The following is a 15,836-nucleotide window of genomic DNA, read 5'->3' on the forward strand; positions in this document are numbered from 1 at the left end:
CCCTATCCCGGTTCCCTCTCCCACGCTCCCTATCCCCGTTCCCTATCCCATATTCCCTATCCCACATTCCATATCCCTGTTCCCTATCCCCGTTCCCTCTCCCACATTCCCTACCCCGATTCTCTCTCCCACGCTCCCTATCCCCGTTCCCTCTCCCACATTCCCTACCCCGGTTCTCTCTCCCACATTCCCTATCCCCCATTCCCTATCCCCGTTCCCTCTCCCACATTCCCTTACCCTGTTCCCTATCCCACATTCCCTATCCCCGTTCCCTATCCCACATTCCCTATCCCCGTTCCCTATCCCACATGCCCTACCCCTGTTCCCTATCCCACATTCCCTATCCCTGTTCCCTATCCCCGTTCCCTCTCCCACATTCCCTACCCCGGTTCCCTATCCCACATTCCCTATCCCCGTTCCCTATCCCCGTTCCCCACCCCGGTTCCCTATCCCACATTCCCTATCCCACATTCCCTATCCCACATTCCCTCTCCCACGCTCCCTATCCCACATTCCCTATCCCCGTTCCCTATCCCGGTTCCCTCTCCCACATTCCCTATCCCCGTTCCCTATCCCACATTCCCTATCCCGGTTCCCTCTCCCCCATTCCCTATCCCCATTCCCTATCCCACATTCCCTTACCCTGTTCCCTATCCCACATTCCCTATCCCGGTTCCCTCTCCCACATTCCCTATCCCCGTTCCCTACCCCGTCCCTCTCCCTCTCTCCGCCCCTCACGGCCGCTCCCTCTCAGGCCCCGCCCCTCGGGCGCGCGCGCCCCTCGGGCAGCCAATGGGCGGCGGGGGCGGGCCCGGGGGCGGGGCGGGCGCGCGCCGAGTCCGCGCCCGGCGGGCCGGGGTTCGGCCGGGGCGCGGGCCGGGGGTCCCGGGGCGCGGGGGATCCGGGGCTCGGGGGGCCCGGGGTCCCGGTCCCTCCGTCCCCCCGCCATGTGGCCGTGCGGGGGCCGGCGGCAGCGCCGCCTCGGGGGCGTCGCGCTGCTCCTCGTGCTGCTGTGGCTGCTGCTGCGCAGGTGAGACCCGGCGCGGGGCGGGGGGCGCGGGGGTCGCCCCGGGGCGGCGGGGCCGGTGTCGTTCGAGTGTCGCTGCCCGGGTGTCGCTGCCCCGCCGGGCGCAGGCCCCGCCGCCGGGAGCGGGCTGGCCGCGGTAGGACTGCGCATGGATGGAACCGGCGGCGCCGCTGGAGGGGAGAAGGGTTATTAACGTGATTAGAGTAATTAGCATAATTAGCGTCCGCGCGTCCTGCGCGCTGCCGGGGAATTAACGGGCGGGAGGCAGGCTCGGTGCATCCCTCTTTTCCGCTGGGAGCCCTCCGCTCCATCCTTCCCGCAGCGGAGCGGCGGCGTGGGGAGCCTGGGCGAGTGCCGCCGTGCCGGAGCGAGCCCGAGCTTTACATAAGCGCTGCCCCCGGTACCGCAGCTCGCCGAGCGGCGGGGACAGCCCCGCACAGAGCCGCTCTGCCTCGGCTCCCGCTCCTGCCGGCCTCGGCTCGGGCGGGTTTTGCATCATCGCGGCGCGGGTGGATGATGCGCGCCGCCAATCCATGGCCCCGGCGCATCTCGCCCGGCTCCGGGGCTCCCCGGCCTTGTTTCCCTCTCTGCGGCCTCCGCTGGGCTGCCTCTCCCTGCGGAATCCCCCGAGCAGTGCGGTGCCATGCCCAGCTCGCCAGTCTAACCCTGTCACCTTCCTTCTGCTGCTCTGTTTCACACTCCAGACCAGCAGCTGGCCCTCCGTAGCAGCAAGAAGTTGTTGGAGGTTCTGGCCTGAAGCCCACATGGTTTAGATCACGTTCATTCTGGGGATGATGCTCTTTCCCAGAGGAACATCCCGTGTTTGTGGCTTCCAGATGTCAGGAACTCCTCTGTCCCTCACAGCTGGAAAATACACATGGATATGTATGGAGATGTAATATAGTTATTTATTGCCAGCTGGATTGTTTTATAACATGTTCTTAAAATCATAGTTGGAAGTAAACCTGATCCTCAGAGCTATGAAAAAGCTTTAATAAATCTCTGCATAATTAGAAGCAAAATTCTTGCACAGCTGGCCTTGGATTTGTGCCACCTGGGTTCTTAGGGAAGATTATTGCAAACTGATACCTGATGGAGGCACAGAATCTGTCTCCTGTATGAGTGCAGAATAAACCCCTGAGTGCAGAATAAACTTCTACAGAAGTTTCCCCATGGTCTCTGAGCACAGGGGCTGTGCAGGGCAGCGAGCTGGGAGCCAGGGCAGCTCACAACATTCAATTTCCCCTGCCAGAGGAAGCCCAGAATAAACAGCAAAGCTCTTGAAGGTCTCAGTGGAGTTTAGGGATTAGCAGCCAAGTCCCTTGTCCTCTGAAGCACATCCTTTAGCATCAGCAAAGAAATTATTGGCTTTTTTCCCTGGTTTGGCTGTTTTCTTTTCCATCACCTTTTTCTCCCAACTGCTCTGGTTGTGGGGTGGTTGAACACCAAAGGTTGGTGTTCAATCAGAGAGATTTTTCAAATCTCTCTTTCAGAGAGCACTTCAGCCACATTTGTGTTTCACAGGCATGAACACCATGGCTGTTTGCTTCAGGAGTTAATTGGGACTTTCCTTTTACATGTATTGTATTTTGTACTTCATATTCCATCTTACAAAGGCTTGTTCTATCTCATTGGACTAACTTGTCCAGTCTAAATTCAGAGTCTCTTCTCTGGGGTTAGTTGGTAATGGATTGGTTGGTTTTGGGGTTTTTTTACAAAAGTTACTTCCCTGAGGCAGGGATGAAATCACAGAATCATGGAATCCTAAAATTTGGGTGGGAAAGGATATTAAAGATGAGCCAGTCCCACTCCCTGCCATGGCCAGGGACACCTTCCACTATCTCAGGTTGCTCCCAGCCCCATCCAGCCTGACCTGGAAACACTCCCAGGGATGGCTGCTGAGACTGACAAAGAAGGCCAGGAACTTTTAACAAAGTTTAAAAAAATATATATTATTTGCAACCTGTTCTGTCATTATAGAAATGAGATACTAGGAGCTATAAATTGCTCTCAGGAGGAAGTACAGAGTCCAGGTACACTTTGAACTCTGGCAGTCCAGCTCAGGGTAACAGGATGAAGCTCTGCTGAGTCACAGCAATGTTTCTTCCTGAGGTTACTTGAACAGATCCTAATGAGAAATGTCGGTTTCAGGATATCTTGGGTCATGTGTTCAAAATACTGGGAGCCTGGGAACTTCCTACCAGCCCTTCTTGGGGAGAAAAAGCAGTGGAGCTGGGGAGTTTTAAAGTAGGAAACTTGATGGGAATGTGCCAGGTTAGTTATGCCTGGGATTAACAAGATGAGCTTAAGTGATTAGTTTATTTTTATCTGGCTGTGTGTTCTTCCTGAGTACAGCCTTCATTCTGGCACCAGTCAGCAGCACTTCTGTGGGCAGGGGTAATTTGGGGCTCTACCTAGCTAAGAAACAGCTTGGAGTCTCTTTTCCAACCTGATCTTTAAAAACTGGAGTTTTGCATCTCCAGACCCTTTGAGCTTTCCACCTCAGGAAAACAGAAGTAGTTGTAGCTGCTGGTTTGGTTTGCCAAGTTACAATCTGTAATTTAGCAGCGCAGAGGGCCAGGTGGCCATGGGTTATCCTGTTTGGATTTTGAGAACCCTTTCCCCTGCTGCTGAAATTCGTGACAATTCCTTGGGAGCATTTCCCAGCCTCGTGCCATCATTCTCTGGCTGTGCTTCTCGAGCAGAAGAGCGTGTTAGGTCCTGTTCTTACTCAGGCAGCCACGCTTTAAATGTGGCAGATTGGTGTTTTGTTCTCATTTCTCCTACCTGGGCTGCACTATCATCAAGAGCTGGTGTTATCACCCCCCTCCTCCTTGCTCAGCACGGTTTCTGTGAATGGCTGGACAATCAGTGGGAGTCTCCTTGTCTGCAGGCAGTGAATATCTAATCTGGCTTCCTTTTCCAGGTATTACCCCTGCCTGCTGCCGGTTGTTTCAGAGCCCTGTGAGAATGCTGTGCTACTCAGGTACCCTCCGAGCTTATCAGCCAGCCCGTGCAGTTCCCTGCAAGCCTTAGACTCAGCTTCTTTTAGTCCCCCTGGCCTGTCAGAGGATGGGCAGGCTGCTGGTTAGCAACCCCTGTGAGCCACGAGCTCTGAGCATCCTCACCCTCTGCTAACAACTGCTTTACACCTAGCCTAGGCAGCAGCTGGAGGCTTAGGTGTTCCTCTCCTCTCTCTCTGTGATGTTCCTCCCAAATCTGTGAGTCATTCCTGCTTTCTGGAGCTGGGAATTCATTGCTGACATCTGGCTCTGATAAGGAACAAGCTGCCATTGTCTGACCCTCTGTGTGTTGATGGGGTGGGCTGAGGGAGGCAGGGACACTGCTCTCTGTGTCTGGTTGGTGAAATGGGGTTTTGGTTCAGCCAAAGTGAGCGGGGAGCTTGCAAGGCCATGAGTAGTGCAGGAGCTGACCCGAGAGGAGCTATGACAGCAGGAGTGCTCACCCTGGGAAGTGCTGAGGAGCTGCTGGTCCCATGGCTCTGGTTCTTCTGGCAAATAATATTTTCAGGATTAACACAAGCAGTGATGTGGGCAGAGGTAAATTTGTGGTGACAGCTGATTTAGTCTCTCCTGAGTGATGAATATAATCCAGGGAGTTCATTAAACTGAGGAAAAGGCTCTCTGTTCACAGGGAACAGGTGAGGAGGTTTTATTTTTTTCCATGCCATAGTCCCCAAGACATTTGGGATGGCAGTGAAGAGATGCAGCTGCTGTTGGAATGTAGGTCTGGAAATCGGGGACATGCAAAGCAGGGAGATGTTGGATTCCATAAGTTATGGAAATGTTTGTGAGTTTTGTGAGTGAAAATGTGCCCATCCATGGTTTCAGCAAGTGAGTTTCCTGCTCTGTGCCTGAACAGTGTCAGTTGTAGAGCGTGGCACAGTGGCTTGGCAATTTAGGGGCGAAGCAGCCAGTGAAATGGATTTTAATCTGCATTTAGGAAGATCTCCCAACGGGCTCAAAGCCTTCTGAACAATCTCTGAGTTCTGTAGGACTGAGAGTGTGGCTTGCTTGAGGAGCAGGAAGGTCAGAGCCGGTCCTGCCGGGTGAGGTGCAGCGAGGAGGACGCATTCCTTCCCCAGGCCTGGCTGCTCACACATCTCCTTTTCTCTTCCAGGTTTAACTGGAGCGAGCTGACCCCTCTGGGGCTGTGGGGGAGGACCCTGGGCTTGCAGACAGAGAACTCCCAGTTCCTGCTGGAAGGGATGCCCTTCCGCATATTCGGGGGATCCATGCACTACTTCCGAGTGCCCTGCGAGTACTGGGAGGATCGGATGCTCAAAATGAGAGCCTGTGGCCTCAACACCCTCACCACGTAAGTGTCCTCCCTGCCCAGCCTCTCCACTGGGCCATCACCATGTCTTTCCATGCTTCTTATGATTTATTAAAAAAATATGGTTATTGATCTAGTACCAATAGCCAACTGTGACAGACAAAAACTCTCTAACAGTTTAAAGTTAGACAGTGTGTGTTTATTGTGTGTGGGATCACTCCCAAATCCACACCTCAGCTTCCAGGTGATTACAGAGCCTTTTTATCCATACAAGTATTGAATACCCAAAATACAAATCCATATTCATCATTTTGGTACATCCCATTCCTCACTTCCTCTGCTGATCACTCCAAAAGCCATTCAGCATGCGTGGTTTGTTCCTTGGAATGGGTCGGTGTCCCTTCCATGGGGAGGGGTCCCAAAATGAGGAAGTCAATGAAATCTTCAAATATGACAAATGAACTCTTGGTAGAACTTCCATTCCTTGTCTTCAGTTGGTTTCAGAACAGAGGCCACAATTGTCTGATGTTTCTAAAAGCTCTTTGTCAGTTTGTGTATTCTTCATTATAAACCCAGCTAACTCAACATTGTGCTGACAAGCAATCAATTAGTAGTTAACTACTAATTCCTAACTTTATCAAGGCCTACTCATTTATTATTATTATTTTAATTAACTCTAATAAGGCTTATTTCTAACTAAAATCTTAGCTCCTCTAAAATTTTTTAATTCCTTAAAGTTTACATTTCACTTATTGTGGGAAAAGAATAGTGGGGCCTCAGTTTTCCTTGGAGCATGCCAGGCCTCACCCTTCACCTACGCTGCCCTCGCTCTGCCTTGCAGGTACGTGCCATGGAACCTGCACGAGAAGGAGAGAGGCAAGTTTGACTTCAGTAAAAACCTGGATCTAAGGTATGTGGCACAGACAGCTCTGTTATGAAATACTGTTCTGGTTTGAAAGCAAAACCAGCAAGAGACTCCAAGTCAGAAGTGCAATTTATTAGGAAAAGAGGAAAAAAATCAAATCAAAATACATGCAGTAATTAAAAAGAAAAAGCCACAGACAGAGTCAGAATACAGCCTGACACCCTGTTGGTCAGGGTGTTGGTAGCCATCCAAATTGGAGTGGCTGCAGCCCTCCTGGAGGGGCAGATGTGGTTCTGTGGGAGCAGGGATCCTGTAGAAGGGTGGAGTCTTCCTCTGAAGATCAGTGGAAAAGGCATCTGTTCCTCTGGGAATCCAGTGGAAAGGCTGAGTCTGGTGTCCCAAAAACCCAGATTATATCCAGGTAGGAATGCTTGGCTCCTCCCTCTGGGCAGAGCATCTCCCAGTGGGAGCTGTAATTTTCTCAGCCATGCAGTGACAGTCAATAGCCCATTAACAGCAGATGTCTCCCCTGAGGGAGGATTGGTTTGTGGAAGAGATAAAGAAAACTGCCCAATTAACAGAAGACAACTGCCACACCTCTAACAGATGGCAATAGAATACATCTTGCCTTGCAATCCAGGACAAATACTCCCCTTTGGAGGGAAGGGGGTGTGTGGTGTTTGGGTGAAGATATTATTTCCAGATGTGCCTTGATCAGGCAATGGGGGCTCATTCCTTCCTCTGCCTTCTGGAGTTCTGGGGACTTAATCAATTTATCACCCATCCAGTGTGGTTGCTTCATCATGCAGTTCCCTTCTGCTTTGCTACCTAAATTCAGTGGTGAGTGGAGGATTAGGGGAGGGGGTTCTGCAGGCAGACAATAATTCCTCTGTCTGGATCCCCAGGGCCTTCCTTTCCCTGGCAGCTAAAAATGGGCTGTGGGTGATTCTGCGCCCTGGACCTTACATCTGCTCAGAGTGGGACCTCGGGGGTCTGCCCAGGTGAGTCTGGAAATGGTTCACTTCAGGGAAGCTTTAGGGACAAGCAATTCCAAGCTCCTGGTCACAACACTCGAGGCTCCTTCAAAGGAATTGCTTTGGAATGGCTGGCTGCTTGATGGGGATGTTTATTTTCTGCATTCCCAGAACAGCTCATTATCTTATGGAACTCTTCTAATTTATTTTTTTTTAGTGTTTAAAATAATAATTATTATTTATTGTATAATGGTTACAGCAAGAAAATAGAATTGTGGGAACCCATCTTGCTGTTCCATGACATGGACAGGATTTGCAGCTTAGTGTAAGAATTTGCTTCATCTCAGCTCCATTTTAAAAGTCCTACTGGAAATCTGCTTTATATGGGTGGCAGGAATGAAACCCCACAACTTTCCAGCCTCCTCTTGTGCTTTCCCCTGAAGAACACAGCAGGAGGAGGCTCTGGGAGCACTGGGACCTGTCTGGTTCCTGCGTGGAGCCAGTGCCAGGTTACCACTTGTTTTTCTTACTGCACAGACCACAAACCTCAGTGGAGATACCTGGGGATTATTTTTTTAACTTTTCACTTTTAACTTGCCTTTGGCATCCAAGTTCAGGTGTCAGGGACCTACTCCTGAGAGCAGAGCTCCTCATGACCAGAGCCAGGAGCCCCCTCCAGGTTAGATTATGAGATGTGCATCTGCTGTCAGTTATCACATCACCCACGTGTTTTTTTTATCAGACAGATAAAAAATTCTAATAAAAAGCAACAGTACTATTCTCATTTTCCAGCTAAGGAGGAGATGATTCTTTTTTTAACTCCACAAAGCCACATTTAGCAAAGAGTTGAATATTCAGATCTTTAGAAAGACATTCATTAAGGCCTCGCTCTGCAGAGAAAAGGAAGATACAGGCTCATTCCCCTTAAATTGTTACAGCATTATATTGTTCTGCTCTTAAGAAAATTGCCCTTTTTCTGTTAACTCTAGACAGAACCCAGCCTTGTAAATCAGCAGTAAAAACACTGGGAACCATTACAGAAATCTTTGTTTTGAGAAAGGCTTGGGATTTTTTGAAGGAGCGCTTGGTTGTAGAGTGCCCTTGGGAATGCAGGGAATTCTCTTTAGAGTGATAAGATTAAGCCTTGAAATATTATTGGTGGAGGTGATGAAATTAGTTTGGGCCTGAAATGCAGAACAAAAAGAAGAGGAAGAGATTGGGAATTGGAGCCTGGATTTATTTAAAAGTGAGCGATGGACACCAGGGTGTCACATCCACACTGTGGGCTCCGCCAGGTGACACCAATGATCCCTGGCTTGATGCCAGTGGGTGAAATACCTCTGCTTGACTGGGCAGGAGTCTCTAACATATTTCCTCTGCTGCTTCTCCCCAGCTGGCTGCTGCAGGACCCCGAGATGCAGCTGAGGACAACCTACAAGGGCTTCACAGAAGCTGTGGACGCCTACTTTGACCGCCTGATGCGCGTTGTTGTCCCTCTCCAGGCAAGCACCATCCCGCTCCCTCTGCTGGGGTGGGAATGGCTGCACAGGGCAGTGTGAGCTCCCTGTGACAGCAGCAGGGCCAGGCAATAACAAACTGTCTTGGTTTGAAAAGACAGGAGTCTGTGAAGGAAGGCAAAAGCCTCCTGTGAAATGGAAAAGGCAAATCCCCTCCTTATGAATTACCACAATTTCAAAATTAAAAGGCTCTCAGGCAAAGATATGGGAGTGGGAATAACAGTTCTTTACTAGGAGAAAAACTAAATAAAAATAAAAATAATAATAAAAAATGTAATTAGTACAAACAAAACTAGTGCTGGAGTCAGAACCCTGACACCCTGAGGAGTCAGGGTGTTGGGAACAGTCCAGTGAAATGGTGGCTGCTCCTTCTGGAGGGGCAGATGGAATGCTGCTGGAGCGGGGATCTGGAGAAGGGTGGAGTTTTCTCTGGAGTCTGGGGATGGAGGAGATGGACCTGGTCTTCCTCTGGGGATCCAGTGGGGAAGAAGCTGCTGCTCTGGGAATCCAGCAAAGGGTTGTCCTGGTGTCTCAAAAATGCTGATTTTCTGCAGGTAGGGCTGCTTGGCTCCTCCCTCTGGGCGGAGCATCTCACCATGGGCTGATGGAACTTTACCAGTCATGTAGTGAGTGATTCAATGGTCCATTAACAGAAGATCTCTCCCCAAGGGAGACATTGTTCTTGGAAGAGATAAGAAAACTGCCCAACCTCCAACAGCTGGCAATAGAATCCATGCTTATCTTGCAAGCCAGGACACAAATGCACCAGTTTTACTGCAGGAATCAGCACAAGCTGCAGTTTGCTCTGTCAGTTTGGGAGCATGGGAGGGTGGAGCTGAGTCCATCTGATGCTGGTGCATCTTTCCTGGCAGCTAGTGTGATTTTGGTCCCTGTGGTTTGAAGTTGTGGTGAACACCTTCCTTCTCCCTTTTTGTCCTCCACAGTACAAGAAAGGAGGTCCCATCATTGCAGTGCAGGTGGAGAATGAGTATGGTTCTTATGCCAAAGACCCAAACTACATGACCTATGTCAAAATGGTAATGGTAACACTTTTACTTGTTTCTGTGTCAATCTCTCCCATAAATCACCTTCCCTACAGTGTTTTCTTTTTTCTGTGTAGCTTTTGAGTGTGGTTTGAGAGACTCTTGAAAGCACCAGCTGCATTTTCCTTGGATGTTTCCTCCAGGAGTGGAAGAGTTGGCACATGACCCTCTCAGTGCTGATAAATCTGTGCTCTTTTATCTTCCAGAGAAGAGGGATTGTCTGTATTGCACAGCTGGCCTTGAAGCAGCTCTCACCTGCAAGTCCTGTTTTGCCTCCCCTAGATGATATCTGATAAAGGTTTCCCTCTGTTGACTTTCCTGGCAGAAAAGTTGTTGGGAACAAGTCACCAGCACGCTCCTAAACTTGTGTAATCTGGGGCTCAGCACCAGGCAGGTTAATTTGCCTAATGCCAGATTTACCCCTGTCAGAAAGGGATTAAAGTGTGCCCTGGCTGCTCTGAGTCAGTGATGAGGAGCTGGCCTGTGCCCAGGGAGGGTGGATTATCCTGCTGGATCTCACATCAGTCTGACCTGTTTCTTTGCCCCCAGCACCAGTGCAGGGCAGGCAGATAATGAGATCTGCAGTTTGTCTCGCAGTGTTTGTGTTTAATTTCTTCTCACTGAATGCTTAAAGGTACTGCTGCACCTCAGGGGGGTCAGCCATCCAGGCTTGCTTTTCTGCTACAGGATTTTGGGATCCTTCTGAAACCTTTTGGGTATCCTGAGCACCCTGGGGCTCAGGTTGTTCCATTGCTCAGGGTGTCCAGAGGCTCCTCAAACAAACAAATCCATAGCAGGGGTGCTGATCTCCTTAGGGCTGTGCCAGCTCCTCCACGTCCAGCTCTTGCCATGGTTTTACTCTCCTTACAAGGTTAAATCTGAAGTTTGTACACAAACAAATCAGAGATAATGGCAAGCAAGTGGTTTTCAGAGCCCTGAATGAAGGGGGCACAGAGATTCTGGGGGGCTGAGGGGTCTGCAGCCTTGCTTTCCATGGCTCAGTGAGGAAAGAGCTTGTGCTGTTTCAGACTTGCCAGGACAGATCTCCCTGCCAGGCCTGTGGGTGTATTTTTGCAGTGCTGTTTCATCATTTCCTGGGACTGTGTGCAGTTTGCATCCGAGGCAGTACAGAATAGTGGTCAGAGGTGAAAATGTGGGAAAGCAGGAGTGGCAGGGCAGTTTTTGGTTGGGGTGGGATCTGATGTGAGGTAGGGCTCTGGGTCTTTGTTCTGGTTTGTGGCAGGGTGATGAATTCACATCTAGCATCTGTGACCAAGCTGCATCTTCCTGGACTTAATAAACTCATTAAAAAACACCCACAACTCGCACAAAAAAACCTGAAATCCCTGTGCTGACCTCACATTTTGGGTGCAATGCCTTTGCCTTCCTGAAAGTGAAAGGATTGTATTGACACAACCCTTCCCACACACAGAACTGAGCTCCTGTTCCTGCTCCTCTGGGAGGCACTGAATGTGTGGCACCTCTGCTGTTCCTCTGTTTTGCACTTACACTCAAAAGGAGGGGAAAAAAACCTAGCTCAAAGTTAAGCTAAGTGCTTAACTTGATTAATTTACTAATTAAGTGCTTAATTAATGCAGTACACAAAGAATTACCTTAGTAAAATTGGTTAGACATTCCAGTTCCCTCAGCAGCTGAATTTTGTCCAAATCCAGCATCTGCTCAGGTATAAATTTGGTGGTGATGGGTTGATCCAGGTTGTCCTGGCTCTGGGTTTGTCTGTAGGCTCTGTCTTGCAATGTTTCATGTCCAGCTCTCCTCTTAGTGCAGGCAGGGACAATAAACAAAGAGCTTGATCACATTTCTCAATTAGGAATTCAGACTGAAGCCTTGTTCTCAGAGCTCCTGGGAGCTGGAGGAGTGACTTCCAGTGCAGGTACAGTGAAAGGAGTGGTTAATTAGCAGCTGAGATTTCCTGATCTCCCCTCCAGACATCAGCCACTGTTGTGTTAAGCACCAGCTGCAAGAGAACAACCCTGATGGGAGGAACCTCGTGTGTGCAGGTGGATTTTAAAACCTTAGAGTGCTGTTTCCTCTAGTGCTGTAACATTGAGGAGCCACTGAATTCATTGATTATTGAAAAACATTTCTACCTGAGCTGTGCTGTGATGGTGTTCCTTGGAAAATCAACTCTTCCCTCTTTTCAGCTCCCACTGTCAGGAAGCCTGAGCTGCTTTTCCTTTCCTCCCTCCACCTGAATCCCTCTTTTGATGAAGGCAGTGAAGCTATTTATTACATTGATCTCAGAAGCTAAAATCCTGACGTTGGATGCATGAGTGAGAAACCAATCCAGCTTTCTGAAACAAAATACGATTTTCCAGCTGTCTTTAAGCTGGGAAAAGCTGGCAGGGAAGCTTCAGGAGATGTCACAGAGATAATATTTATCACAAGGCACTGCCAGTTGCAGGCTGTCCCCACAGAAGGTGATGCTGTGGTGCTTTAATATCCTGGGAAATGCTGAACTCTGTTGACACGGTGGCTTTTGCTCTTTTTAACCTAGGCCCTGTTGAACAGAGGGATTGTGGAGCTGCTGATGACCTCAGACAACAAGAATGGGCTGTCCTTTGGCTTGGTGGAAGGAGGTGAGTGCTTGTAGAGCTGAGGGGGGGCTGTGATCTCTGGGGAACGTGGCTGTAATTCTCCCTCTGCCCCCACTGAGTCCTGTTTGTGGCAGGAGGGACCCCTTGGCTGGATGGTGCAGCCAGGACAAGCCCAGACCCTCCCCAGAAAGGCTGAGAGTGGTTTATTTTCCACATAAATTGGTTTATTTTCCACATAAATTGGTTTATTTTCCACACAAAGTGTAACACTGTGTGAAGGGATGGGCATCTGTACTTCCCACTGAGTCAAGAGATGGCAGCACACAGCATTTTTTAGTGTTTCAGCAGACTACAAGGCTGAAAATGCTACTTATTACTCCATTTCAATAGATATTAAACAAGTTCCTCAGCAGTTACTGACAGTAGTAACTCGTTCCTAAGGTAGATGCTCTGCAATTAAAAAGAGAAGGAAAAAAGGTCCATTAAAACCTTGATTTTGAATTTTACATTTAAGCAGTGAATTTAGCAATAGTTTGTGAGGCAGCTTTATCTTCTCAGCAAGCTTATTTTGGGGTGTAAAACCTTAGGTGGGTAAAGGAGGGTGTCAGATATGTAGAATGCAGAAGGATGCCCATTTCCCTTTTATAAAGTATAATTCCAATGAGTTTTTTAAATACTGCTTAGCACCCTCCTCTTTTTTCCTGTGAAGAAATGGAGGTGCAGCTGCTTGAGTTTCACCGAGTCCTAAATCTGACTGTTTGGGGCACTGATTCTCAGAATTTTGGGTAATTTCAGCTGGGATTTACTCTGCCCTTGGCCTCTGCTCTCTCCTGTGTTCCTGCCAATTGCCTGGGGTGCAACTGCTCCGACAAATTCAGTGTTTGCAGGGTACAGCCTTTGAGTGCTCCTGTTATCACTCAGTCGTAAATAATGTTACATTTCCAATCTCAGGCATGGAGATGATTAAAGGGAAAGACTTTCCCCTGCTTTTTTTCCCCCTCCTTTTGCTTTTCCATGTCAGTATGAGAGGAATAAATTCATTAACTGAGCCAGGGGCTCTCACCAGCACTGTGATTTTGTCTTTTGGATATTGTTGGGTGTGCAGCAGTTTTCAGTTGTGACCACACAGAGTCACTCTCTGCCTGCCACAGAGCTGTCAGGAGAAGGAGAAAGGAGAAATCCCTGCCTTTTCCTCGTCTCCTGAGGGAATGTTGGCAGCTCCTTGTTCAGAGGGATCCTTTCTGCCTGCTCTGCTGGGAGCTCTTTGATCCCAGTTTGCCTCGGGGCTGTCACAACAATCTGTTAGAGCCAGCACTCATCAGCTGTGTGGGATAACCAGGGCTCCAGCAGGGTGGTGAGGAAGGGGTTAAAGTCCCTCTCCATCCCTGGCAGTGTCCAGGGCCAGGCTGGGCAGGGTTTGGATCAGCCTGGGATGGTGGGAGGTGGCCCTGTGTTCCAGGGATGAGCTTGAAGGTCCCTTCCATCCCCACCCAGTCTGATCCAAGATTCCCAGGCTGGTGAAGCCCTCCTGGGAGCTGCTGGGTGACAGAGCCTCTGCTGGGAAGGACATCCCATGAGAAGGATAAATAAGGCTCTGGGGATGGTTCTCTTTTCCGTGGTGTGCTGTTAATCTGCATGAAAAGCAAAGCTGGGCACGTTCTCCTTCAGAAGTGCCAGCTAACATATTACATCAGTGCTAAATCCACGCTTTGTTTTGTTCTCCTTTCGTGTTTTCTGTGCTGAGTTCTCCAGCTCAGCACACTACACAGGTCAGCCCATTAAAATCAAGGTATAAATAGTGAGAAGTGAGCTTTTCCTTCTGTAAATATTCTGTTTGAAGTGCTCTGCCTGACACAACTGGGGCTGGGTTTGATAGCAGCTCTCTTGTTAGAAGTCAATTTTTAATGCTGAATCACATCACTGCTGCCTTTGCAGAGTTTGTCTGGCAGAAATACCAGCGTGACTGAGGGCTGGGAGGTACAAAAGTGGTTGAAATGCTTGCCAGGGGCTGGGAGACTGATCCCAGGCTGGTGTCTCCTGCAGGCAGGTGTTCCCCTCCAGAGCCTGAGGATGGGCAGAGGCACAGAGACCTCTTGCAGCTCCAGTTCTCTGTGGCTCTCCTGTGGTTGCTCTTGTCACCCCCACAGCCATGACAAGCTGTAGGATATTGCCTGGGAAGGGATTCCTGCAGCTGAAGCCTGGGAGAGCAGTGTGCCAGCCTGCCAGGACTTTGTCATGAGTTTTCTTTTATGTGGTGCCTTTCAAGTGAGGATCTCCAAGTGCTTTACAGGCTCTAATTAGAGCTGGTGACACCCCAGGAGCTGCTCTGATGCTCTCTCTCTCTCTCTCTAATATCTCTGCACATTAGAGCTGCAAGATGGCCTGGGAGGATCCCACCCTGTGCTGTGGATTCTGCACACCGAGTGAAGGCTTTGGTGGGCAGTTTCTGAGGAGGTTTTGGGGTTCAGAAGGTGTTGCAGTTCCCTCCTGCTGGGCTGAGGCCTGAGGAGACATTTTGGATGAGTCTAAATTTACACATCTTTCCTTTCCCACTAGCACTGGCCACTGTTAACTTTCAGAAACTGGAGCCTGGGCTGCTGAAATACCTGGACACAGTACAGGTGAGGTGCAGAAACACTTTGTTCATCCATGTTTTCCAGCACTGGAAGTGAAGCACTGATATTCTCTTTGGGATTTGTGTGTTTCCTTCTCATGAGGCCAAATCCTTCTGGAATCAGGGAAGGAGGATTGAAGTATCCTGTTCTCCTTCTGCAAAGGCTTTTCATCCAGCTGTGCCCTGTGTTTAGCTGGGAGGGGTTACACTTGTTCAAGTGACACCCAGAGCATCCCAGTGCACAATTATCAAACGTCTCTCTTGAAGTTCCATCATCTTTTTCCCAAATTCTCACCCTGATGCTGTGGATGCTCTTTGCTGATGTGCTGCAGGTGTGGCTGTGCACTCTGGTGGCTGTTCACCTCCAGGGCCTCATTCAGGGTAGATTTTTGAGGTTTTGCTGTGTCACTTGAGCAGTTTTAACCCCTTTAACCCCAAACTCTTTCACCTTGATGCTCTGAGTGCTGTTTGCTGATGTGCTGCAGGTGTGTCTGTGCCTCTCCAGGGCCTCATTCAGGGTAGATTTATGAGGTTTTTCTATGTCACTTGAGCAGTTTTAACCCTTTTAACCTCTTTAACCCCAAACTCTTTCACCCTGATGCTGTGGATGCTCTTTGCTGATGTGCTGCAGGTGTGGCTGTTCACCTCCAGGGCCTCATTCAGGATAGATTTATGAGGTTTTGCTGTGTCACTTGAACATTTTTAACCCCTCTGTGCTATCAGAGGTTTGCATCAGGGAGGGAATTAATTAATGAATGAGCACTTGGTGTGAACAGCGTCCTGATTGTGATGAGGGAGTGCTGAGGGGATGGCAGGTTGTGGGCTCAGTGACAGGTTATCTCTCTCTTTACACCCTCTGTCCTCTTTCCCTGTGCTCTGCTTGCTCCAGGTGAAGGATGTGAGTGGCTGGCATCTGCCCCCAGCCTTGATCAATTCTCTTCT

At 49.5% G+C, this 15,836-nt stretch overlaps 1 protein-coding gene across 5 annotated transcripts in view; it reads left to right on the plus strand.

Moving 5' to 3' along the window:
• The first annotated feature begins 909 nt into the window (after positions 1-909).
• LOC110468175 (beta-galactosidase-1-like protein 2) overlaps positions 910-15,836 on the plus strand; it is a 28,139-nt gene continuing 13,212 nt past the window's right edge. For 3 of the 5 annotated variants that reach the window (XM_021525814.3, XM_021525815.3, XM_077787998.1), the window contains exons 1-9: positions 910-1,030; positions 3,954-4,013; positions 5,168-5,365; positions 6,165-6,233; positions 7,094-7,189; positions 8,556-8,664; positions 9,624-9,716; positions 12,241-12,322; positions 14,837-14,901. In XM_021525814.3, coding sequence (XP_021381489.2) covers positions 948-1,030; positions 3,954-4,013; positions 5,168-5,365; positions 6,165-6,233; positions 7,094-7,189; positions 8,556-8,664; positions 9,624-9,716; positions 12,241-12,322; positions 14,837-14,901 — 855 coding nt within the window. In that variant the 5' untranslated portion in view covers positions 910-947. The remainder of the gene's footprint in view (positions 1,031-3,953; positions 4,014-5,167; positions 5,366-6,164; positions 6,234-7,093; positions 7,190-8,555; positions 8,665-9,623; positions 9,717-12,240; positions 12,323-14,836; positions 14,902-15,836) is intronic. The other 2 variants (XM_021525816.2, XM_021525817.2) reach the window with 1 other exon arrangement.

The sequence above is a fragment of the Lonchura striata genome, chromosome 23 (assembly GCF_046129695.1).
Source record: "Lonchura striata isolate bLonStr1 chromosome 23, bLonStr1.mat, whole genome shotgun sequence".
NCBI lineage: Eukaryota > Metazoa > Chordata > Aves > Passeriformes > Estrildidae > Lonchura > Lonchura striata.